The sequence below is a fragment of the Hydra vulgaris genome, chromosome 05 (genome assembly GCF_038396675.1).
Source record: "Hydra vulgaris chromosome 05, alternate assembly HydraT2T_AEP".
Taxonomy (NCBI): Eukaryota; Metazoa; Cnidaria; class Hydrozoa; order Anthoathecata; family Hydridae; genus Hydra; species Hydra vulgaris.
Genome location: NC_088924.1, coordinates 13,087,501 through 13,113,726, shown reverse-complemented (window position 1 = coordinate 13,113,726; position 26,226 = coordinate 13,087,501). Strand labels below are relative to the sequence as shown.

The window sequence follows — 26,226 nt, the reverse complement described above, 5'->3', positions numbered from 1 at the left end:
TTTAGGAGTCATCGGTACTGGATCATTACTGGCTAACCAATGATATGTTCGTTTTTTGTTGCAGTACATAATCCATTTTACGTCGCATGTCAACATCCGGTCAAAAAATGGCACTAAATTGTGGCGGGAAAGCAATGAAGAACAAATGGCTAAGTGCTGTAGCTTGTTCGTTTCACTCAACTCATAAGGTACCCATTTGCTCAACTTCCAACGTTTTCCAAGTTGGTGCAAATGTAAACAAATAGTTTCATCACTTACATTAAATCTTAAGGCAAGGTCCTGACATGTTTGACTGGAGTCCTGCTCGATTGCCAGCTTGATATCCTCATTGTTTATGATGGATGGTCTTCCAGATCTTGGTTTATCTTCAAGGTTTTCATTTCCAGAAGAAAATTTTTTAAACCACTTTTAACCCGTCCGTTCTGCTATGGTACCTTATCCAAAAGCGGCGCATATCTTACGACAAGCTTCTGCAGCTTTGGTTCCAAGTTTGAACTCATAAAGTAAACAGGTGCGAATTATCGTATCTGACACAGCCATACTCCGGTTAAGACTTTTAAATTTAAAACGCACTAATAAAACTTATGAAACACACTGATTGATTCTCCTTAAAACAAACTTTAATTTATATGCAAAATCATCCCCCCACCACAACCAGTTTTCTTAATACATTTCTTAGAAATAGGCAATTAGGATAAACCGCACAAACTTTTTTGGTTACCGATACAATAACAATACAATATTTATAAAAAAAAGGTGATTCAATTAGAGTTACTTTTTTCAACTCGATGCTATGACTTCTAGAGCATGAGCTGTGTCAATCTATCTATATATTTTTTTAGAATAGCTTGGCATACCAAATAGGAATAACAATACATAAATATTATATTTGGCATACCAAATAGCTTGGCATAACTGATAATACATAATAATGTTTGTCATTTGCAACAACTTGCTGTATTTTATGTAGAAATCTTGAATTAAAAGTCAGCTAACCCCCAAATGATCATTAAAAATGTACTTAGGACTCCCTTATACATGTTGAAAAATATTTAGAAAAATGTAGCACTCAACTGAAAAAAGCTTAAAACAAAGACTTTAGGTAGTAAAAAATCCAAAATATTGCCTTCACTAGAATTTAGAAACTGTTCTTGCTACTTAAAATAGTATTTATGATTAAGTTTGCTGATTCACTAAGTTACGGACTGAGCAACAAAGGCCTTTACTTATTATTAAAATTATTAAAATTAAAAGCTTTTAACATCTATGCAACAAAACCAGACAATTGATAGAGATCTAAAGTTATCGTCCTAAAAACTTATACTCTTTGCCTTGTCAATTAAATGATATTGGTAACATACAACTGCAAAAATAAAAACCTTTATTATTATTTTTTATCATTTTTGTAAACATTGTAGTTGGGTATAAATAAAACATTATCTTAAATATTGTAAACAGGACTGTGGTTTCAGGTTAGTTAACTATCTAGTTAACTTTAAATGATTAATACTTATCTATACTAACATTATTATTATATACATAGGTTATTGGGTCAGGTACAATCAATTAAACTTTCTTATTTTAATACTTATCCAGAAAATCACTAAAATACCTGTAATGAATATCAAATGTTCATAATAATTAATAACAAAAAGTTATTTCAAGAGAACCTACAAAACAACTATAACTATACTATTTATTACTATATATTAAATGTAACTACATTATTACAACTTTTTATCATCATTTACCTCACTAATATTGCAAATCTTTAGTTTTTCCAAGGTATGATCATCCACACTTCCTAATCTTTGGACAAACTTATTCTGTAAGCTTGGATCACTGAAAATAACATTTAAACTTGAAGATTTAGTGTGGAACCGTTTTACTCGTTTTGGGTTGTCTTGCTGTAACAAATATCGTATCAGTGAGCGAACAGCTGAATGAACTCCACCATCACTTTCACGAGCTGATACAGCAACACTTAAATTAAAGCACACACGTATACTTAGTAACTAATGATTCCCATAAAACAACAACATGAGCAGCATATGTAGTTTTACATTAAAGTATTGATAATAATAACCAAAGCTCATTTTCAAATGAAATAACAATATTCATTTTCAAATTAATGACAAAACACATTTTCGGATTACAAACCAAGATTTTAAGAGTTACTGTAATGTAAAAAGTTAATTTAGAGTTTTTCCATTATTTTTTAACTTATATGAGGCAAACAATTTTTTTTTAAAAAGCTACAAATCATAAATAATAACTTTATAAACAATATATAATTGAAAAGCTACCAATTTTGAACTACACATTTGTAGCAACGACATTTTAAAACAGGATGGGTCTAAAGTTTGGAGTGACAATGACTAGAGAAAACCAAAAAACAATTACACAAATGTACATAACCTGATCTAAAGTTTTTAAAAATCAGGTTATGTACATTTGTGTTTTTTTATTTTTTATTAAAGAGAGCTGGGCAATATTGCTTGATTGCATTATGTATAGCAGATTTTGCTAGTTTTAGTTTTGAGGCAATCACTACATAACTAAAAACGCAAATACACAATTGTCACTGCATAACTAAAAACGCAAAAGTGCAATTGTCTATCTTGGGATTATAATAGGCATTATAATAGGATTTTAAATGCAATTATCTATCTTGGGATTTTTTCATAGCTACTTGCTCTTTTCTTGCAATAAAGATTTGTTTTTCGTTTCATTACGTCTGTAATAGTTACATAAAATTTAACTAGTTAACATACACATTTAGGTTAAATAAATGTATTTACTAACCTTGATGTTTTCAATAAAAATGTACAATAAAACAGAAGGACTTACAATATCAATAAGGTTACTAGCTCACTTAATGTTCATTTACCTAATGAGCAGAGAGTTTATTCAACATAGGGTTTCCTGGTGAAGATTGCATGTCAGCATTGTTGCCCTGCCTTTTTGGTGGTCAGGTTATTCTCCTCCTCAAGGCATTAAGAATGGTGATACAATGATGAGGAGCACTGATGGCTGAATGTGCCAAAAACCAGATACAACCAATGTGCTTTAAAAAAAAGTTCAAAGAAAGGAATTTTTTTAAGATTGTCTAATTATGTCACACAAGAGGTTAAGAATCTTTGTAGTCAATGCTGAGAGAACTGAGAAAAGAAGATCCACATCCTCATGCCTTATATGGTCTTTGCTAACCATTGTGCTCAATCCACAGCCTTAGGCCTTCTTTTTTTTTAGGTGCCCCAAGAAGTCCTAATGGTCTTGTCACAGAGCACCGTGAATGTGCATTTAACCAGGAAGTTCATGCCTCCTTCCTTACCGTGACGCCAAAATATGTCCAGAGCTCGTTTCGAACCTGGATCGCCTGCTTATAAAGCAAACGCTCTAACCACTGAGCCACGGCCGCAAGGCTTTTGAAAGGCAATGCATTAGTGACCATGTCACGCCCCTTTAAGAAAGATACCAACCAACTTAAGGAACTCTTGATAGTAATTGCGCAAATGATTTGATGCGAATAAAATAAATGCAGTTGCTCTTAACAAAAATTGAGGACATCAGTAGCTGACAGCCTTTTTGGATAGCCTTTTCTGCTGTTCGATAGTTTGTTATAATTATAGAGGCCCAGAATTCATTGAATTGTATTTTACCATTAGCTTACTACCATGTTAAATAAGTATAAGTATCAGGCCTCGGAATTAGGGTTGGCATTTGGCACTGCTGACTTAACTGCTGACCTAAAAGTGTTTTAGGTTGGCAAAAAATTGTTAACCTCATTTCTATTTTTATAGTAACCCCTTTGTGTCAACTTTTTTTTGCCAACCTCTAACAGTTTAAGGTTGGCAATTTATTGCCAACCTCATTTTTCCTAATTCCAAGAGCTGAAGTACTGTGTTACACTGAGTGATACTAGTTTACTACATTTTTATACAAGGTTTTCAATCATCTTGATTGATATTTTAAATCCCAATTTTGTCACTATCTTTTAGAGCACTTAGTGAATTATTTGCTTTTCAATCATCCTTCCAGCTCTTTTGATGGATTTGATTGTGCTGGTCAAGGCATAGGTTGAATATTGCTAACAGAAAAAAAATCATTAATTAAATGTGCGGTATGACACGAAGCATTGTTGAGCTAAAATAAACAGTTTTAATCAGCCTCAATTTGGGATAAGCACATCTTCCAAAATGTCACAATAATCATACTAAATCAATCGTTGCTTTAATATCGATGTTTTTTATGGATGCCAACAGAGCCACCACTTTTAAATACGGCTTTTTATGTGTTGCATCAAATTTATTTCCACATTGCTGAAAATGTATAACTTTTGTTTATTCTATTAATAATTTTTTAACTAAACTTGTTGCTGAAAATAACCATAATAACCAATTTAAAATGCATCATTTTTTGTTTTAGACATCAATTAGTTTCAGCAAAAAATTTCTTATGGCATGAAACATATTTAAACCTTACTTGCATAATAAACTACTTGTAAAACTTATTGTTTTGTTCAAAAGTGAACTATTAAATTCTGGATGTGAGGCTGACATTTCTACTGTTGGTTTGTATCTGTTTAGCAAATATAGGATATTTTTATTGCCAATACAAGGTTTATTATTGAGAGTGAAATTCAAAAGTACACAAGCATATGCCAATTTATTGATTTTTTTTGTTCGTTTTATGATACCAATTACTTACCATTTGATTTTCAATGCAGCAGCACTATCAACCATAAAAACATAATTTTTAGACAAGTTTTTATCAACTAAAAACTGCTAAATTGAATCAAATTGTAGATGCATTCTTTATACTAAATTAATTAAAAATATAAAATCTTATTGTTAGCAGGTTGTTGTGTATTCAAAATGCAAAAAACTACGTGTAAAAATCTAATAATTAACAAAAACTTTATTTTAAAAGTTGATAGAACCTAGTGGATCAATTAGTTCTCTCATCCAGCTCCTCCATAATATCCTAACTACTTTTTCCTTCTCTAAACTATTAAATTGTACTAATAGCTAAATAAATATAAAATACAGAATATATATACAGAATACATGTTAAAAAAGCAAAAGTTTTAAATATATGTGTATGTATATATATATATATATATATATACATATATATATATATATATATATACATATATATATATATATATATATATATATATATATATATATATATATATATATATATATATATATATATATATATATATATATATATATATATATATACATATGTATATATGTATATATATATATATGTATATATATATATATATATACATATGTATGTATGTATATATATATATATGTATATATATATATATATATATATATATATATATATATATATATATATATATATATATATATATATATATATATATATATATATAACCTACAGTGGTGGCCAAAAGTCTTGGAACAAAACATTTAACGACCAAAAAAATTTATTTTTGATCTAAAGTATAAATTTTGAAAGTTTGATGCTTTTGTTTTTACAAAGAAATAAGTTTAAAGTTACATATTTGTATATTGCGCAATTTATTATTATTTTTTATTATTCATAAGCAATTTATCAGCTATATTATGCCAGAACTTTCACCTAAAAAAAAGAAGAATTATTGCTGCATTATATGAACAAGGTTTAGTTCAAAGAGAAATATCTGAAAAGCTTGGTTGTTCATTATCAACTGTAAGTAGAACTTTAAAAAGGCATAAAGAAGAGCCCAATTAAATTTTACTTCAAAGATGAGATCAGGCATGCCCAGAGCAACCACCTCAAGAACTGACAAACTTATTGGCCGGATCAGCCATGCAAATCCATGGCTATCTGCACACGAGATTTCAAAAGAAATTTTTATTGAGAAAAAAGTGACCGAACAGTTAGAAGAAGGCTTTCGGTTGATTTCAAAATGAAGGCATGCAAGCCAGCAAAAAAACCTTTTTTATCATTAAAAAACCTAAAAGATCGAAAAACATTTTGTCAGCGCTAAAAAATTGGAGTTGAGAAAATTGGTCTAAAGTTCTTTTTTCTGATGAAACATGTATTAAACAATTTAATGTTACAAACAACTTTGTAAGAAGACCAAAAAACTGTAGATATATGCCAAAATATGCAGTTAGCAGTGTCAAGGCTCCTGTGTCTTGTATGGCTTGGGGTGCTATTTCTGCCAAAGGACGTGGGCCATTATGGATAATGCCCAAGAATACCACAATAAACAGCAAAGTCTATTTGGATGTTATGAAGGAGAAGTTGCCACCTTTCATGCAGATCTTGAGCTGCACTTATTTCCAACAGGATGGTGTACCATGCCACACAGCCAAAATTGTAAAGAAGTGATTTGCTGATGAAGGAATTCAAACCCTTGAAAATTGGCCTGGATCACCACCAGATCTTAATGTTATTAAAAATTGTTGGAGTATTATGAAAGTAAAAGTTGCTGCTAAAAAGCCTAGATCCTATAATGATTTAGTTGAAGCAATCAAATCAGTGTGGATCCATGAAATTACACCAGACTATTGTACAAAACTTGTTAACAGCATGCCAAAACGTATCCAAATGGTAATTGACAATAACTATGCTTCCATTAAATATTGAACTTTTATCATGTATGTGCATGTACCTATCATCTTTAAAATTGTTATAAACACTTATTTTATTGAAAAAAATAAAAAAATTTACTAATAAATTGTTTTTCACACAAATATATTGATTTCATAACATAAAATATGATGTTCCAGGACTTTTGCCCACCACTGTATATATATATACATGTTTGTATATATATATATATGTTTGTATATATATATATATATATATATATATATATATATATATATATATATATATATATATATATATATATATATATATATATATATATATATATATATATATATATATATAAATTTGCACAGGTGTGTTAGTGTTTGCTTATGTGGTGTATGTGTGTGATATAACTAACCAGCCAACAAATCCATGTTCTGATGAAATTTCTTCTAGTAAATGTTCTTCAGCAGAAATCTCTTTACCATTTGAAACCTATTTAAACAGGCAATATATTTTACAAATACAAATAAAAAACTACTAAAACAATAATATTATTTACAAATTTAATCCAAAATATCTTGCACCTTATCAAATTTGTTTCCAAGAAGAAGAACAGGGACTTTCCACTGTGACTCCATACTTTTCTTTTGCTCTTTGATTCCTTCCTTCTCAGTGAGATAGTTGTTATTATAAATATCTCGTTTCCAAGTTCCAGCCATTTTAATGCTGTCTTTGTCAGATAAATCTACAACAACTAAATAAAATCTTGTAATGCAACATTAATGAGGTATAAAATTAACACAAAGATTGTTTTTTTACAAAACTTCACTCTACTATGTACTTATTTATTTTAACAATACAAAAAATGCTATTTTAAACCTATAGCTGCATCAACATCTTTATAGTAACATCTCCTTAAGTCAATATCTTCACGGCCTGGAATATCCCAAAGGGTAATTGATACAAGTGTTTCAAATGGAACTTCTATTTTCTTTGTTACATTTCCTATATTCACTGACATTGTTGGCTGATAGCTGTAATCAAACTGCTCTCGAATATAACGCAAGAATACTGAAGATTTCCCTACATTTGGATCACCTAAATGTGAAAGCATTAAAAACTAGGTTACATATGTACACAGGGGTGCCCAAAGCATTTTTTGGTCTTTGAGATAGCTAACTTCCAGACATGGAGCAAACTCCAAACATTTATATGTTTATTCTTATGTCAAATAAGGATGCTTTGCGAAAAATTGCGATGATTGGAGCTTGGAAACAAAAATGCTCCAAAATTTTGGGGCCTCCCCCTGCCCCAAACATGAGAGCAACAAATTGATGAAGTATTTTTTGTGCTATTTTTAAGTAGACTTATATTCATTGATAAATTTTAAGTTGTATAGTATTATCTCTCAATGTTCAAAAATTATAACAATATAAAACTTGCAACCCCCTCAAACTGAGGGGTGTTGAAACTTTATATGGTCATTATTTTTGAACACTAAAATATTTTACTATGAAATTTAAAATCTATCGATGAATATAAGTCTAGTTGAAAATAGTACAAAAAATTTTTCATCGACTTGTTGCTCTCACATATGGAGCAGGAGGGGGGCCCCAAAATTTTGGGGCTTTTTTGTTACCAAGCTCTAATCATTGCAATTTTTTGCAAAGCATCCTTATTTGACATAAGTATAAACATATTAATGTTTGGAGTTTGCTCCATGTCTGGAAGTTATCTATCTCAAAGACCAAAAAATGCTTTGGATGCCCCTGTATATACACAATATTAGAAGCTGGGAGTGCTAAAAAAAGGGTGTGGATTTCAAGAGAAAATAAAATAAGTAAAAAACATTTCTTATATAACTGAAACTAATTTTAATAAATTCTTCCATCCAAAATAGTCACAGGTTATTACAGTTTATTATAATTGGTTTATTTGATTTGAGCTATTTTTTCCATAAAAATCTTTTTAAAATTTAGATCAATATTTAATAATTATTCCAACGAAAAAGTTCACATTTTTAATGGAACTAAAAGTTTTATGTCTGGCGACAATCATCAGCTATATGGCGACAATCATCAGCCATATATTCAAATTAAGTAATTAAAAAACTGTTAAAAAAATATAGATTAAACGGTGGGAAGAGTTCTATATCAAAAATGTAATAAACAAATGTAATTGTTTAATCTAATTCTAACCTGTGCTATATTGAGAAAGAAGGAATTTTTTGTAGACATAACTATGCTGCTAATTTGTGCCTGATTTTCCACACCACCACAGAGTTTTTGTAAGCATCTTTTTATTTCTATTTTTCTATTCTGAAGTATAAAAGGATAATAAATGGTTATCATATTTAATTTCAAAGAGTTTCACTTATGCAAATATATGATTTTTTTAATTAAACTACCATCAGGGTTTTCTGAAGAGTCAGTTGTTTGATATACAATTTTGTTTTTAAAGCAACTAATAAGTACAAGATGTAGTTTTTTGTAAGGCAGTTGCAGTTATTTTTGATGATGGTTGAATTTTTTTTCAGTTTAGAATCTATTTGTTATGCGAATTTACAATTGATTTGTTCGGCATATAACTGTAGCAGATTTTTGTTCTTGTTGAAAAATTTTATATAGTTTTTTTTTGAAACCATTAATATTTTCAAACATAAAAACAATGCTGAGATGTCAAAAAAAAAGGGGGAAATTAAAAGATGCTAACAAAAACTCTATGCTTGTGCAGAAAATAATCCGCCGCTGTGAAGCATATAACCTTACAGCCAAAAGACCTTTTGTAAAACATTTGTCTGCATAATACTGATCGCTGTCAAAAAAACAAGAAACATTTTTTATACAAAAATAAGTATATAGAATATATACGCACTGAATTTAAGCACTTAACAGACGCATTTAAAAAAACATGAAATTGTGTAGGCTTAAACAAAAAAATTTACCATTAACTCACAAACAGCAAAATTTCTGAAAAAAAGATATAATAAAAGACAAAATGGCAGAAATTTAAGGGGTAAACAGATTATATTTGTTGGCTAGCCTCGCACCCTTTTTTCATCTACTAGGCTGGCGCAGATGTATTTTTAATACATTGTTTCCAGTTTAGGATGTTGAATGCTGGATCTTCTTGACTCAATGTACAGGTTTTGCTTGTGTCTCTGTTTTTATGACTAAGCAACTCATTCTATTATCTCCTAATGAAGGTACAGCTCTAAAACTTAACCATAAAACAAAAAGTTTTATGGTTCTGAGGCTGGCTGGTAGTCAGGTTTCCCGAACTCTGTGGTAGCTCTCAGAGAGACTTATTCCATCAACAGCTGAAAAATATCAAAGTATTACCAGTGCCATGAACAGTGCCATGTTGCGCATGGATGGTGTCCCTGCTTGTACTTTTAGTGTGCATTGCCAAGGCTACATCTGGAGCCCTTTGCTATGGCTTAGGGTTTATTAATGGTAATAAAGCAATTGCTTCGGCTATTAAATAGTGTTCTGAGTACTATCTATGCTTTGAGTCAAGTTCTTTAACAAATTTAAAAATGAATAAAGTACAAAAAACTATAAAACACAAAAAATCATCACCAAGTTCTCTAAACCTATCATTCACTAATATTCTTTTGTCTTTCTCAATCCTTAATTCGAATAGTCAACTTTCCAACTATCCAGACAAACCGAATCATTTACCTTCTCTACTTGACTTATGTCTTGTTTCTGATCCTAATCAGTGCTCAGTCTCTCCACATTCACCCTTAGGTGCTTCTGATCACAGTTTGATCTCTCTAAAATTATTATCTCATTCTTCTTCATCATCATCTGAATCTCCATAGTATCGTACCTCTTACCACTACCTTAAAGCTGACTGGGATTCTTTTCGTAATTTTCTTTGAGACGGCCCTTGGGTAGAAATCTTTCGTCTTCCTGTCGACAAATGTGCTTCTTATATAACTTTGTGGATTCAGACTGGCATGGAAACTTTTGTTACCTCTTGACAATTCCAGGTCAAGCCTTACTCTCCTCCATCGTTTTCCTCACATTGGGCTGCTGGGATTGCCAATCGAAACCGTTACTTCCATATCTATCAGCAAAATAATTCTCCAGAAAACAGATGTCTGTTTATTACTGCTAGAAACCATTGTAAAAACGTTTTGTCTAACGCCAAAGCCCGCTATTCTCAGGTCTTGAAATCTTGTATTTCATCACAAAAATTAGGCTCCCATGACTTCTGGAGAATCTTTAATAGTATCAATAATAAGGGCAAATCTTTAATTTCACCTCACTTGTATGGTTCAGACTTTGTCATCTCACCTGAAGACAAAGCTGAATTGTTTCTTAAGAACTTTTCATCAATATCATCTTTTAATTTCACTAGTTGCATTCTACCTGATATGCCAACAAACAGGTTGATCCATTGCTTGACATTCGTATCACTCCAACTTCTATTTCTAAAGTGATTTCCTGCTTAGACTCTTCTACAGCTTGTGGCCCGAACAACGTACCTATTATAGTCTTGTAGAAGTGTTCTCCAGAGCTGTTGTCTATACTTTCAAAACTATTCAACAAGTGCTTATCAGAGTCTTGTTTTCCAGCCTGCTGGAAAGTGGCATCTGTTATCACTATTTTCAAAAATTCTGAAGAGCGATCTGATTCGTCTAACTACCACCCCATTAGTCTTCTTCCTATCATAAGCAAGGTTTTTGAATCTTTAATTAACAAACACTTAATCTCTCATCTTGAATCTAATAACTTCCTTTCTGATCATCAATATGGATTTCGATCTTCTTGTTCAACAGCTGATTTGCTAACAGTAATAACCGATAGGTTTTATCATGCATTAGATAAAGGTGGAGAGGTCAAGGCTATCGCTCTTGACATTTCTAAAGCTTTTGATAAAGTATGGCATGCTGATCTTCTCCATAAGCTTTCTTCTCAGAGTGTATCTGGTAACATCTTTAAGTTTATTGAATTTTTCCTTTCCAATTGCAGTATAAAAGTTGTCCACGATGGACAGCACTCTTCTTCATGTCCTGTCATTTCAGGGGTTCCTCAAAGTTCAATCCTTGACCCTATACTCTTTTTAATTTACATTAACAATCTTCCAGATATTCTGACATCTAAGGTGGCATTCTTTGCTAATGATACTACTATTTATTCTTGTCTTGATAAGAAGCCAACACTCTCTGATTGCTTGGAGGGGGCATTTGAGCTTGAAAAGGATCTCACTTTTGCTACAGCATGGGGCTCACAGTGGCTGGTGAACTTCAATTCAGATAATACTTAACTTTTTTCAGCCAATAGTTATCACAATAATTTAGATCTTCCATTATTTATGAACAGTTATGTAATTGATGAGTCATCCACTCTTCATCTTCTAGGATTAACTCCTACTTCTGATCTTTCTTGGAAACCATATATCAAATCTGTTGCAAAATTAGCATCTGCTAAGGTTGCATCTCTAATCTTTATCTCTATAAATCTCAAATCCGGCCTTGTATGGAATACTGTTGCCATATCTAGGGGGGGGGGGATGGATCTTCTAATGATGCCCTTTCTCTTTTAGACAAGGTGCAAAAATCCATTGTAAACATAGTTGGGCCTGCTCTTGCAATCAACCTCCAACCATTATTGCATCGTTGTTATGTTGTTTCTCTTTCTCTTTTCTACAAATACTATATGGGCACTGCTCTAAAGAGCTAGCGTCTCTTGTGCCATCTACTAAAACTCATTCTCGTGTTACTCGTTATTTAATTAAGTCTCATCCTTTTTATGTTACTGTTCCTAAGTGCTCTAAAAACTCTTATTTGTCTAGTCTTTTTCCTCAAACATCAGTTCTTTGGAATTAGTTTCCTTCATCTTGCTTTTCTGATTCATACAATTTGCAATCCTTTAAGTCGTCTGTCAGTCGTTATCTTGCTCTACAATCTTCATCTTTTCTCTTCCAGTAACTTCCAACTTTAATTAGTGGTTGCTGGCAGCCTTGTTGGAAGCAAAGATGTTTAAAAAATAAAAAAAATAAAAAAAAATAACTTGAGAATCAAAGTGGCTGAAACAACCTAAGAATATATAGTACAAATGAGAGTGTAAGCTTTTATTGATGCCATTTATTCTGTGTTAAACTTGAGAATGAAGTGAAAAAAAAGTTCAGGAGTTTTTGTAATCTAAAATTGGTTTTGAAACTGACTTTAGGATCACAAGAGCGCATAGAGTTAGGAAGAATCATTTAAATGCAGGACTATTATTGGTAAGTTTTTGAACTATAAAGATAAAAGCATGATCATAGAAAACTGATCATGTAAAGATAAAACTATAGAGTCAGCAACTATACATCAACAAAGGCTTTAGTGAACGAACAATTAAGCAAGAAAGCTCTTTATAGAAGCAAAAAAACTACAATCAAATGGTAAGTTTGTCATTTTTAATAAACTAATTTCACAAGATTTATATATATATATTTATATATATATATATATATATATATATATATATATATATATATATATATATATATATATATATATATATGTGTATATATATATATATATATATATATATATATATATATATAAATATATATATATATATATATATATATATATATATATATATATATATATATATATATATATATATATATATATATATACACACATATGTTTAATGCTACTAATAGTACTAAAATGAATTCAAATAAAACAAACAGTTTTTTTTATAGAAATAATTTTGAAATTGACAAAAAAATTAAAAAAGATTTTATAAATTTTTATGATATAAGTGTTCTACAAAGCGACTGCTTTTAATTTTTATATCAATAAAATGAAAGATTTTCGGCAGCATATTGTTATTCATTTTAATATAAGGAGTTTAAAAATTTTTTTTTTAAATGCAGTGCAGTTCTGACAACATTACATCAAACACAAATCTCCATCTTATAGACTTAAATATGATCCTGCTTATGTGTATAGGCTTGAAATGAGTATTTTGGATGGCAATAAATAGGTTTTATTGATTGAAATTTTAACCAAAAATGATAAAAGTATACTTAAATTGTTGTTATTGCCTAATTCATTGGGTTATAACAACAATTTCAGGCATAGATTGTTATTTTTTTAATTAAACTACCATCAGGGTTTTCTGAAGAGTCAGTTGTTTGATATACAATTTTGTTTTTAAAGCAACTAATAAGTACAAGATGTAGTTTTTTGTAAGGCAGTTGCAGTTATTTTTGATGATGGTTGAATTTTTTTTCAGTTTAGAATCTATTTGTTATGCGAATTTACAATTGATTTGTTCGGCATATAACTGTAGCAGATTTTTGTTCTTGTTGAAAAATTTTATATAGTTTTTTTTTGAAACCATTAATATTTTCAAACATAAAAACAATGCTGAGATGTCAAAAAAAAAGGGGGAAATTAAAAGATGCTAACAAAAACTCTATGCTTGTGCAGAAAATAATCCGCCGCTGTGAAGCATATAACCTTACAGCCAAAAGACCTTTTGTAAAACATTTGTCTGCATAATACTGATCGCTGTCAAAAAAACAAGAAACATTTTTTATACAAAAATAAGTATATAGAATATATACGCACTGAATTTAAGCACTTAACAGACGCATTTAAAAAAACATGAAATTGTGTAGGCTTAAACAAAAAAATTTACCATTAACTCACAAACAGCAAAATTTCTGAAAAAAAGATATAATAAAAGACAAAATGGCAGAAATTTAAGGGGTAAACAGATTATATTTGTTGGCTAGCCTCGCACCCTTTTTTCATCTACTAGGCTGGCGCAGATGTATTTTTAATACATTGTTTCCAGTTTAGGATGTTGAATGCTGGATCTTCTTGACTCAATGTACAGGTTTTGCTTGTGTCTCTGTTTTTATGACTAAGCAACTCATTCTATTATCTCCTAATGAAGGTACAGCTCTAAAACTTAACCATAAAACAAAAAGTTTTATGGTTCTGAGGCTGGCTGGTAGTCAGGTTTCCCGAACTCTGTGGTAGCTCTCAGAGAGACTTATTCCATCAACAGCTGAAAAATATCAAAGTATTACCAGTGCCATGAACAGTGCCATGTTGCGCATGGATGGTGTCCCTGCTTGTACTTTTAGTGTGCATTGCCAAGGCTACATCTGGAGCCCTTTGCTATGGCTTAGGGTTTATTAATGGTAATAAAGCAATTGCTTCGGCTATTAAATAGTGTTCTGAGTACTATCTATGCTTTGAGTCAAGTTCTTTAACAAATTTAAAAATGAATAAAGTACAAAAAACTATAAAACACAAAAAATCATCACCAAGTTCTCTAAACCTATCATTCACTAATATTCTTTTGTCTTTCTCAATCCTTAATTCGAATAGTCAACTTTCCAACTATCCAGACAAACCGAATCATTTACCTTCTCTACTTGACTTATGTCTTGTTTCTGATCCTAATCAGTGCTCAGTCTCTCCACATTCACCCTTAGGTGCTTCTGATCACAGTTTGATCTCTCTAAAATTATTATCTCATTCTTCTTCATCATCATCTGAATCTCCATAGTATCGTACCTCTTACCACTACCTTAAAGCTGACTGGGATTCTTTTCGTAATTTTCTTTGAGACGGCCCTTGGGTAGAAATCTTTCGTCTTCCTGTCGACAAATGTGCTTCTTATATAACTTTGTGGATTCAGACTGGCATGGAAACTTTTGTTACCTCTTGACAATTCCAGGTCAAGCCTTACTCTCCTCCATCGTTTTCCTCACATTGGGCTGCTGGGATTGCCAATCGAAACCGTTACTTCCATATCTATCAGCAAAATAATTCTCCAGAAAACAGATGTCTGTTTATTACTGCTAGAAACCATTGTAAAAACGTTTTGTCTAACGCCAAAGCCCGCTATTCTCAGGTCTTGAAATCTTGTATTTCATCACAAAAATTAGGCTCCCATGACTTCTGGAGAATCTTTAATAGTATCAATAATAAGGGCAAATCTTTAATTTCACCTCACTTGTATGGTTCAGACTTTGTCATCTCACCTGAAGACAAAGCTGAATTGTTTCTTAAGAACTTTTCATCAATATCATCTTTTAATTTCACTAGTTGCATTCTACCTGATATGCCAACAAACAGGTTGATCCATTGCTTGACATTCGTATCACTCCAACTTCTATTTCTAAAGTGATTTCCTGCTTAGACTCTTCTACAGCTTGTGGCCCGAACAACGTACCTATTATAGTCTTGTAGAAGTGTTCTCCAGAGCTGTTGTCTATACTTTCAAAACTATTCAACAAGTGCTTATCAGAGTCTTGTTTTCCAGCCTGCTGGAAAGTGGCATCTGTTATCACTATTTTCAAAAATTCTGAAGAGCGATCTGATTCGTCTAACTACCACCCCATTAGTCTTCTTCCTATCATAAGCAAGGTTTTTGAATCTTTAATTAACAAACACTTAATCTCTCATCTTGAATCTAATAACTTCCTTTCTGATCATCAATATGGATTTCGATCTTCTTGTTCAACAGCTGATTTGCTAACAGTAATAACCGATAGGTTTTATCATGCATTAGATAAAGGTGGAGAGGTCAAGGCTATCGCTCTTGACATTTCTAAAGCTTTTGATAAAGTATGGCATGCTGATCTTCTCCATAAGCTTTCTTCTCAGAGTGTATCTGGTAACATCTTTAAGTTTATTGAATTTTTCCTTTCCAATTGCAGTATAAAAGTTGTCCACGATGGACAGCACTCTTCTTCATGTCCTGTCATTTCAGGGGTTCCTCAAAGTTCAATCCTTGACCCTATACTCTTTTTAATTTACATTAACAATCTTCCAGATATTCTGACATCTAAGGTGGCATTCTTTGCTAATGATACTACTATTTATTCTTGTCTTGATAAGAAGCCAACACTCTCTGATTGCTTGGAGGGGGCATTTGAGCTTGAAAAGGATCTCACTTTTGCTACAGCATGGGGCTCACAGTGGCTGGTGAACTTCAATTCAGATAATACTTAACTTTTTTCAGCCAATAGTTATCACAATAATTTAGATCTTCCATTATTTATGAACAGTTATGTAATTGATGAGTCATCCACTCTTCATCTTCTAGGATTAACTCCTACTTCTGATCTTTCTTGGAAACCATATATCAAATCTGTTGCAAAATTAGCATCTGCTAAGGTTGCATCTCTAATCTTTATCTCTATAAATCTCAAATCCGGCCTTGTATGGAATACTGTTGCCATATCTAGGGGGGGGGGGATGGATCTTCTAATGATGCCCTTTCTCTTTTAGACAAGGTGCAAAAATCCATTGTAAACATAGTTGGGCCTGCTCTTGCAATCAACCTCCAACCATTATTGCATCGTTGTTATGTTGTTTCTCTTTCTCTTTTCTACAAATACTATATGGGCACTGCTCTAAAGAGCTAGCGTCTCTTGTGCCATCTACTAAAACTCATTCTCGTGTTACTCGTTATTTAATTAAGTCTCATCCTTTTTATGTTACTGTTCCTAAGTGCTCTAAAAACTCTTATTTGTCTAGTCTTTTTCCTCAAACATCAGTTCTTTGGAATTAGTTTCCTTCATCTTGCTTTTCTGATTCATACAATTTGCAATCCTTTAAGTCGTCTGTCAGTCGTTATCTTGCTCTACAATCTTCATCTTTTCTCTTCCAGTAACTTCCAACTTTAATTAGTGGTTGCTGGCAGCCTTGTTGGAAGCAAAGATGTTTAAAAAATAAAAAAAATAAAAAAAAATAACTTGAGAATCAAAGTGGCTGAAACAACCTAAGAATATATAGTACAAATGAGAGTGTAAGCTTTTATTGATGCCATTTATTCTGTGTTAAACTTGAGAATGAAGTGAAAAAAAAGTTCAGGAGTTTTTGTAATCTAAAATTGGTTTTGAAACTGACTTTAGGATCACAAGAGCGCATAGAGTTAGGAAGAATCATTTAAATGCAGGACTATTATTGGTAAGTTTTTGAACTATAAAGATAAAAGCATGATCATAGAAAACTGATCTTTTAAAGATAAAACTATAGAGTCAGCAACTATACATCAACAAAGTCTTTAGTGAACGAACAATTAAGCAAGAAAGCTCTTTATAGAAGCAAAAAAACTACAATCAAATGGTAAGTTTGTCATTTTTAATAAACTAATTTCACAAGATTTATATATATATATTTATATATATATATATATATATATATATATATATATATATATATATATATATATATATATATATATATATATATATATATATATATATATATATATATATATATATGTGTATATATATATATATATATATATATATATATATATATATATATAAATATATATATATATATATATATATATATATATATATATATATATATATATATATATATATATATATATATATATATATATATATATATATATATATATATATATATATACACACATATGTTTAATGCTACTAATAGTACTAAAATGAATTCAAATAAAACAAACAGTTTTTTTTATAGAAATAATTTTGAAATTGACAAAAAAATTAAAAAAGATTTTATAAATTTTTATGATATAAGTGTTCTACAAAGCGACTGCTTTTAATTTTTATATCAATAAAATGAAAGATTTTCGGCAGCATATTGTTATTCATTTTAATATAAGGAGTTTAAAAATTTTTTTTTTAAATGCAGTGCAGTTCTGACAACATTACATCAAACACAAATCTCCATCTTATAGACTTAAATATGATCCTGCTTATGTGTATAGGCTTGAAATGAGTATTTTGGATGGCAATAAATAGGTTTTATTGATTGAAATTTTAACCAAAAATGATAAAAGTATACTTAAATTGTTGTTATTGCCTAATTCATTGGGTTATAACAACAATTTCAGGCATAGATTGTTTCAAGTGTCACACAAAATTAAATTTTAAAATTTATGAACTGTTTGAAAATGATCAATTCCTTTAATAAATAAACTAAAGGAGAACTACAACATCAGCCTCATTAATGACAAATATATAACAATAGATACCTCTAAAAAGTTATTTTAATTAAAAAAGATACATCAGATCATTTTTCTTTTTTTATTCAATAAATATTAATACAGATTCAATACTACAGAAAAAAAATGTTTTATTGTTTAAAGAATAATTATCTAACTGAAAGCTAATTAGAAGCAAATACACATTTTTTTAAATTTTTATGAAGCTTATGAGTTCAACTTTTTCAAAGTGTGAAATTTATAAAACAAACAAAAGTATAAAATCTATGTAAAACAATTAGAAAATCAAAGTAAAAACCTAAAAAAAACACAGAGACTTATTCGATAAGCACAAAAACAATTCTAAGCAAAAATGGCAATTCATAAATGAAATCATAGACAACAATAAAATAAAAGCATGTTCTTTGCCAAAAACAATTAAAATAAATGAGCTTTTTTATGATACTTAAAAAATAGCAAGTAAAATAAGCAAGTTCTCAGTATTGGTTGGACCGAATTTATTCAAAAATGCCCCTACAATGAGTAAATCAATCAATAAAAAAAATATTTTTTCCTCCTGCAATCTCATTTAGAAAAAAATTCAAACTTTAAATATTGTTTTAATCATGCCAAGTCTCTTTTACTTGAAATGAATTTTTAAATATATATTAGCTTGACGCTTATAAAGTCCTATATTTTATGTATAAATGTAAAACCAACTATTCCCCTCATACCTTTTATAACTTATACTCACCAAAATAAAAAAAAAAAAAGCTATTTACATAATGAAAAATTGGTAAATATTGCATTTCATTTGGAGGAGCTTTTCTATGGAATTAAATAAAATAGTTTTTAAACATTTTGACTTTTCACAAAAATGGAATTACAAATCACTTACAAGAAAAATTAAGAACCATTTTGTCTATTGATAACATAAATTTAATTTTTTTAAAAACAGCTTTCCTTTTTTAAATAGTAATTTATTTAAATAATAATCCTAATAATAATCTTTCAGTAAGCAGTTAGCAAGTCAGCAGTAGAATGAAAAGATTGAAACCGGAACTGGTTGTCAGAGAGTTAGTAATTAGACTCAAGATGGGATGTAAAAAGTTTGTTGATTAGACCTTGCTAAAAATAGAGAGAAGATTGATCGGAGGATAATTAAAGGGGTCAGAGTGTTCTTCACAGTTTTTAAAAATTGGAACCACAGATGCCATTTTCTAGCTGATAAGAAAAAAAGATGCAGCCAAACACATATTAAATAGTTTGGAGAGAATTGAAGAGTTCTGAAGAATATTTTTGTAAGACTTTTGGATGAAAAGAATGTTGTCTGGACTACAAGCCATAGAAAAGTTTAATTGAAAAATGACTTTAGCAACAGAAGCTAGAGTGATTTGGATGTATAACAATGGATTAACCTGTTTAACAAGAATGGCAGGAAATGTATGGTCATTAGACTTAAAAGTCAAATAAGAGAAAAAGTTCTTTGCAAATAATTCTGCCTTATCCTTGGGAAATCAAATCAAAGATGGAATGTTCAACTTACCTTTGTTAACAACACTGTTGAAGAAGTTTCAAAAGCCTCTAGAGTTTAACTTCTGAGATAAGATAAGAGATTTAGTAAACTGCAAATAATAGAGCATCAGACAGCAGTATTTTACATTGATTTCTTACAATAATAAAATGCCATATGTTTTCAAGAGAGTGATATAGCAGTTGCACAAAAAGGTGAAAAGCCTTGAAGTAGAATGAAACTTGACTTAAAAGCAAAAAGAAGTTTTTTTTACCATACTCACCTGGATCTAAGAGCTTGTGTAAGAAGCACATTTATTAGCAGAGAGAAAAAAGACATTAGGTTAAGGACTGTCACAAAGATATTCACAAAAAAATCCCAGTCAGTTTTAGGGTAGTAGCAATTAGTAGGATGATAAGTCGGAAGAAGAAGTACTACATAAAAGATTTACAGAGATCACAAAAATAATGGGAGAGGGATAAAGAGAAAAGTCTTGGTCAATTTGATCAGAAATTACAGCTAAAAATATGCAGCCTTAAGAAGAAGGAAAATAAAAAAGAACAAAAAAAAAGGAGATTGAGTGAAGAGGTGCTAACCGGAAACACATAAAAGAATAGTCAAAGGATTCAAACTGATTTATCAACAAATAGGTAATTTAATGCATATAGTATATGGGTATAGGACCAAATAAAAAATTTCACTTTTTGGAGTCTTTGTGAATCAAACAGGTAATAACAATCAATAGTGAGACCCAGAAAAAAAACTTAAAAAAACAGCTGAAATCAAATTAGTCTAACAAAGAGCAAAGAAGTCTGGTGAATTTTGCAAGAAGTAAGATCCAACTGATGGAAAGTTAGACAAATGACAATGATTATTTATAAATGATATACTGAAACAATAATTGTTAGTAATTAGTTTTTTATGTTTAATACTTTTGATTACTTAAGGCTTGGTTTAAATTCCGCTTCATAAATTAGGGCTCCTTATGAGCCCTTAACAATACACACAAAAATACTAATAGGGACACTATTCATGCAAAGCATGGCACTGTTAATACTTGAGATTTTACAGCTGTTGATGGAATTAGCCTCTTTGAGAGCTACCACAGAGTTTGTTACCAGTAGCATAAGTAGGGTGATTGTGATGATCCAGAACCTGATCTGACTTGGACTTCTTACAATTAACACAGTTACTGTAATACAACTTTTTAAAAACCAAGATTTAAAACAAATAGAATTATAGAAAAATTTTATTTTTTTCTTACACATAAATGTGCATATGTATGTATATATGTATATGTGTGAATGTATGCATTTATTCATGTATGTCTATGGATACATGTGTATGTATCTATGCATATGAGTATTGTATGCATTAATTTATGTATGTATACATATGTCTATGGATGCATGTATATGCAGCCCTCGGAATTAGGAAAAAATGAGGTCAACAATGAATTGCAGCCTTAATTTTTTTTTAATTGCCTAATTTAAACATATTTTGATAATAAAAATGGACATCATCTAGTTTATAATTTTGATTTATAAATTGGAATAATAAACTTTTATACAGCATTTGTTAATCAAAATTGTCAACCTGGTGATGTCAATTGTTACAAATGAAATATGTTTATTAAAAAATATATATATATAAGACCGCGAGGTCTAGTCGCAAAAAACTCTCAAGATTTGAAATTAAACTTTTCTGTTATTAAACTTTTTGGGGGTTTGTGATAGTAAGGGTGTTTGTAGTAATCAAATGATTGAGTTTTTCCGGTTAAATTATAAGAAGTTAATTTCCTGTGAATATATATCCATATATTTTTAAATAAATATTTTTCATTTTTTTCTTTTTCTTTTTATACTTTTTCATTTTCACAGTAAATATTAAGGAATTTAATTATAGAATCTTTATCACATTTTTGTACTTTTTGGTAATAAATTTTAATTAGTCTGTATCCAATTGTTCTATTTTGTAGTTAAAAATTTTCAAAATGGTATTCTCAATTAAATACATAGACTCCTTGAATAGCATTATTGTATATACACATATGTAAACATACAAAAAGAGCCAAAGGTGTTTGAGGTTGACTAAAAATCGCTGACCTCATTTCTATGGTAAGACCTTTGTGTTAAAAATTTTTTGCTGACTTCTAACAGTTTAAGGTTGGCAATTTATTATTTAAAAATGAGGTCTACAATTTATTGCTGACTTCATTTCCTAATTCAAATGACTGTCTTTTTTATTAATAATATATTTTTTATTAATAATATTAATAAGAGGAATCCATTTTTATTAACAAAACATGTTTAAAAGGTTTCAAAAGATTTTTTCTGTTAAATAACTTTTTCTATAAAAAAATTACAAAATTTGTGCTACTTAGAGCATTTGGTTATAATATACATACATAGATAAGTTAATCATTAATAAATTAACTAAAAATTTTTTTTTTAACAAAAATCTTATCCTAGTCAATATTGTTAAATAACTTAAATCAACGAATTGAAACATAGTAAACTGTAAGTACAATTTTTTTTCATATGAGAAGTTACACTTGCAGTCATTTGTTGCTACAGCATTTTCTTGCTTAAATGCTTTAAATTATATGGTATAATATAATCAGCTTTCAGAGTTTTATCAATTTTTTCATGTGGTTTGATAAGGTGAACTATACATTAAAATAGAAAGAAAAAAAAAGAAATTAATAACTCACCAACTAGCACAATTTTAAAAGAAGGAACATCTTTTTCTTCAAATTGGCGTTTATTCGGATCTAGTCAAAATTAAACACAAACTATATATAGTTTAGACATACTGGTTTATTTATTAAACAAATAAACCAGTATTTTATAAATCATTTGTAAAATAGTTCATCATTTCTGAAGAAAATTGTTCAACTTCATTTTCTAATGACAGATCAATAGATATCTCTTATACATTGGTAATTTTTTTCCTTTTATGTAACTTTAATCTTATAAATGTATATAAATAAAAAAAATATTGTTTAGGCAAATTCAGTTTCTGAACTAAAGATCTGGGACATAAGTTTGATTAATATATTTTGACTAAGTTAGATATTCCATATTATAACAACCCTAATAGCAGATAGACCATATTAATTGTATTTATATCTTTGAACTAGAACTATTTCACCTTACTTTTCCCTTTACTTTATTTGAAACATATTCCTGTATTTTCAAGGAGTGCATTTAAGTTTATTAACTGTCTGTATATATAAAAATTAAATTATCATTTAAATAAATAAAAATAAAACAAAGAACTACTTTATAAAAAACTGTATGAGTCTTTAATTTTGTAACGCATAATAAATAATAAATCTACTGATTATACATACATTGTGTTAACAAATTTGAAGCTGCAGAACCCATTATTATAATTTAATAAATGAAGCATATCGATTGCACCATTTATTTTACAATCACATCTTCTAAAAATCTAAGATTAAATTTGTTTAGATCAGCAACACTGTTAATATTGTTTAAAAAAAAAATTATTGTGATTGCATATCAAAAATTCAACATAAAAAATAAAAAAAGTCATTCTTCTTTTTTGATTTTGTATCTATTTAGTTCTTATTTTTATTTTCTTACTAATTATTTTTATCTAATATCAGCTAAAATTGAATTAAAATAAATGAACCAAAACTAATTTAAAAACAAAAAAAGACACACACGTTATCAAATCGATCAACGCAACTTTATCAAAATTAAAAGCACCTTATGTAGCTAAAATTGGTATAATCTGATTAATAAATTTTAAAATTTCGTTTAAAATTTCCTTTAAAATAGATAATCAACATTATTACTTTTACATGAGAAAGCATTACAAATCAATTAACTAATGCGTTCAGGCTAACAATTATTTTTTTAAAAGCTACCATTATTGTTTATTTTGTTGTTAATACAAATCGTCGTATTGACATTAGGCGCTATGGATTTGAAGAACTCATTGCGCTTAGTAACAGCTAGTGACACGCAAAAAATATAGAAAAAAAAAGGAAGCTGTTACAGATTTAATGATGTACGAACTAGCCTTTTGAAAAAGGTAAAATAAAACAATCAAAAAACCCACAATCACTTTGATCTAATGTCCTTTTCTTTCAAATATCAACATAACTGATCTTTTTAGCATCAAGTAAATAATTTTTATTTGATCAAATTTATTGTTGACTACGGTAAACTAGCGAGCATCTTTGCTTATATATACAAAGTATCGAGTGACTCTACCATATCACGGCTGAATTATTTATAACAGCACAAACTAGCCTCTACTTTTATATGCTGCAATTAAAATTATATGGTTTAGAAAAATTTAATTCAGTAGATTACTATTGTTCCACTTACATAGCGGTTAGATCTGGAAATTACTAGTTGTCAACTGGCTTATTATTTTTTAATTATGAGGGTTCTCCAAAAAGTCCTTATCACAGAGCACCGCAGAATCGTTTGTCAAAGTATTTTGAATGACATGTTTAACTAACGCGTGTTTTGTTGTACTTAAGTTGGAAAATTTACTGCATTGTGAAAAGAGTGTGTTTTAGCAAAAAACACAAGTAGCAATATGAGCAGCACGTGTTGATTAACTTGAAGAGAAAAGATGCGTTGATGTTTTCTTTAAACGATGTTTTTGACGTTTGCATTTTGTTTGAAGCTTTCCTCCAATTTAACATGGAACAAAATGATAATGATTCGTTATCCTTGTCAAACGTTTGAGCAGCCGTAGCGCAGTGGTTAGTGCGCTTGTCTCGGAAACGTCAAAATCCGTGGTTAAATATCAGCTCTGGGCAAGTTTTATAAAACCGGTAAGGAAGGAGACGTGAACAGACAGTGAACTTGTGAGCAGACAGTGAACTTGTGAACAGACAGTGAACTAGACAGTGAACTTTCTTTCAAATGCTCTTCTGCGGTGCTCTGTGATAAAACCGTAAGGACTTCCTGGATCACCTAAAATTAAAAAAAAATTAAGGTCCAATGCAATCTAATTATGCAGTCAATAATAAAAACGTATCTGCATATTAAATTTTTTTCTCAATTGACTAATCATCATATAGAATGCGACTCAACAGAAAATTAACGCGATTTCTGTATAAAACTTTACTGAAAATCATTTTTACAAAAGCACATTTACTAAAAAGCACTTACTAGTCAGAACTTTTAAGGAGGAAAACGTTATTTGGCTTAGGTAAAAAAAAAAGTAATTCAACAAAATTTTTATTTTTAAAAGGTCAATAAATTTACAACAAAGAGAAATAAAAGGCAAAGAGAAATACATAGGTAGATAATGATTAGATAGATATGTATATTTAATATATACTTTTTATTATTATTCATAACTAGTAAACTAAATGGCGCCCGTTTTTAGCAACCTTTTACACAACTAGATTTTATATATTTTGAAAAGTGAAGTATCGCCAGGCAAAAATAGGTTTCAACTATTTACGCTTTAAGGAGACATGTCAGAAGCTTGTTTACTGTGGTACCTAAGCGTCTGACATGACTTATAAACCCAGGACCGTTATGACCAAAAAGCTGGCTCTCTAAAAATTAAGTCTTTTGACTTCGTATGAAGTAATTTATTACTTAATTATTTATTGAAGTAAACTTTATTTTCTTGACGGGACCTCATAAATGATCAATGACTTTATGATTGAACATTTATGAGGTTCCGCCGAGAAAACTTCCCTAGGACCCGAAAGAAGGAAGCGTGAACTTTCTGGTCTACTGCTTTTAAGGAGTTGTCTATGTTAAGATTGTAAGGACTTCTTTGAGCACCTAAATAACTAAAAAATAATAAAAAATGATATAAACTTGCTAAAGTTGCTCCGAAAGTAGTATTTTAATTTATGTGTTGTATTTCGCAGATATTAAAATGCGATTAGTTTAAATATAACAAAATTAGTTTAAGCATGATCGGGTCTTGATCTGTAATTGGTAGATCTTGACAGATTTTTATTTGTAATTGATCCATAGATCGAAAATGAGTTTACTACAAATTTACTTGTTCTTATTTTAATTATAAAGTTGCTTGATAAGTATTTATTTTTAAAAACTGAAAATAGACCTAGGTATTACTGGCTCCTGCACTTGCGCAATCTGGACCAGGCGGTGGTCTTCGAAGTTTTTTCAATCAGGTTCGCGCATAATGAGTTATTAAATCTGCAGTTCG

General features: G+C 29.8%; 1 protein-coding gene across 2 annotated transcripts in view; it reads right to left on the bottom strand.

Moving 5' to 3' along the window:
- Window positions 1-23,903, bottom strand: part of LOC136071871 (uncharacterized) — a 28,289-nt gene extending 4,386 nt beyond the window's left edge. The window contains exons 1-7 of one of the 2 annotated variants that reach the window (XM_065797417.1): window positions 23,396-23,498; window positions 22,754-22,813; window positions 8,772-8,891; window positions 7,453-7,671; window positions 7,158-7,327; window positions 6,989-7,065; window positions 1,752-1,983 (exon numbers count right to left, since the gene is read on the bottom strand). In XM_065797417.1, the coding sequence (XP_065653489.1) occupies window positions 1,752-1,983; window positions 6,989-7,065; window positions 7,158-7,327; window positions 7,453-7,594 (621 nt within the window). In that variant the 5' untranslated portion in view covers window positions 7,595-7,671; window positions 8,772-8,891; window positions 22,754-22,813; window positions 23,396-23,498. Of the gene's footprint in view, window positions 1-1,751; window positions 1,984-6,988; window positions 7,066-7,157; window positions 7,328-7,452; window positions 7,672-8,771; window positions 8,892-22,753; window positions 22,814-23,395 lie in introns of both variants that reach the window. The other variant, XM_065797416.1, reaches the window with a different exon arrangement.
- Window positions 23,904-26,226: the final 2,323 nt, after the last annotated feature.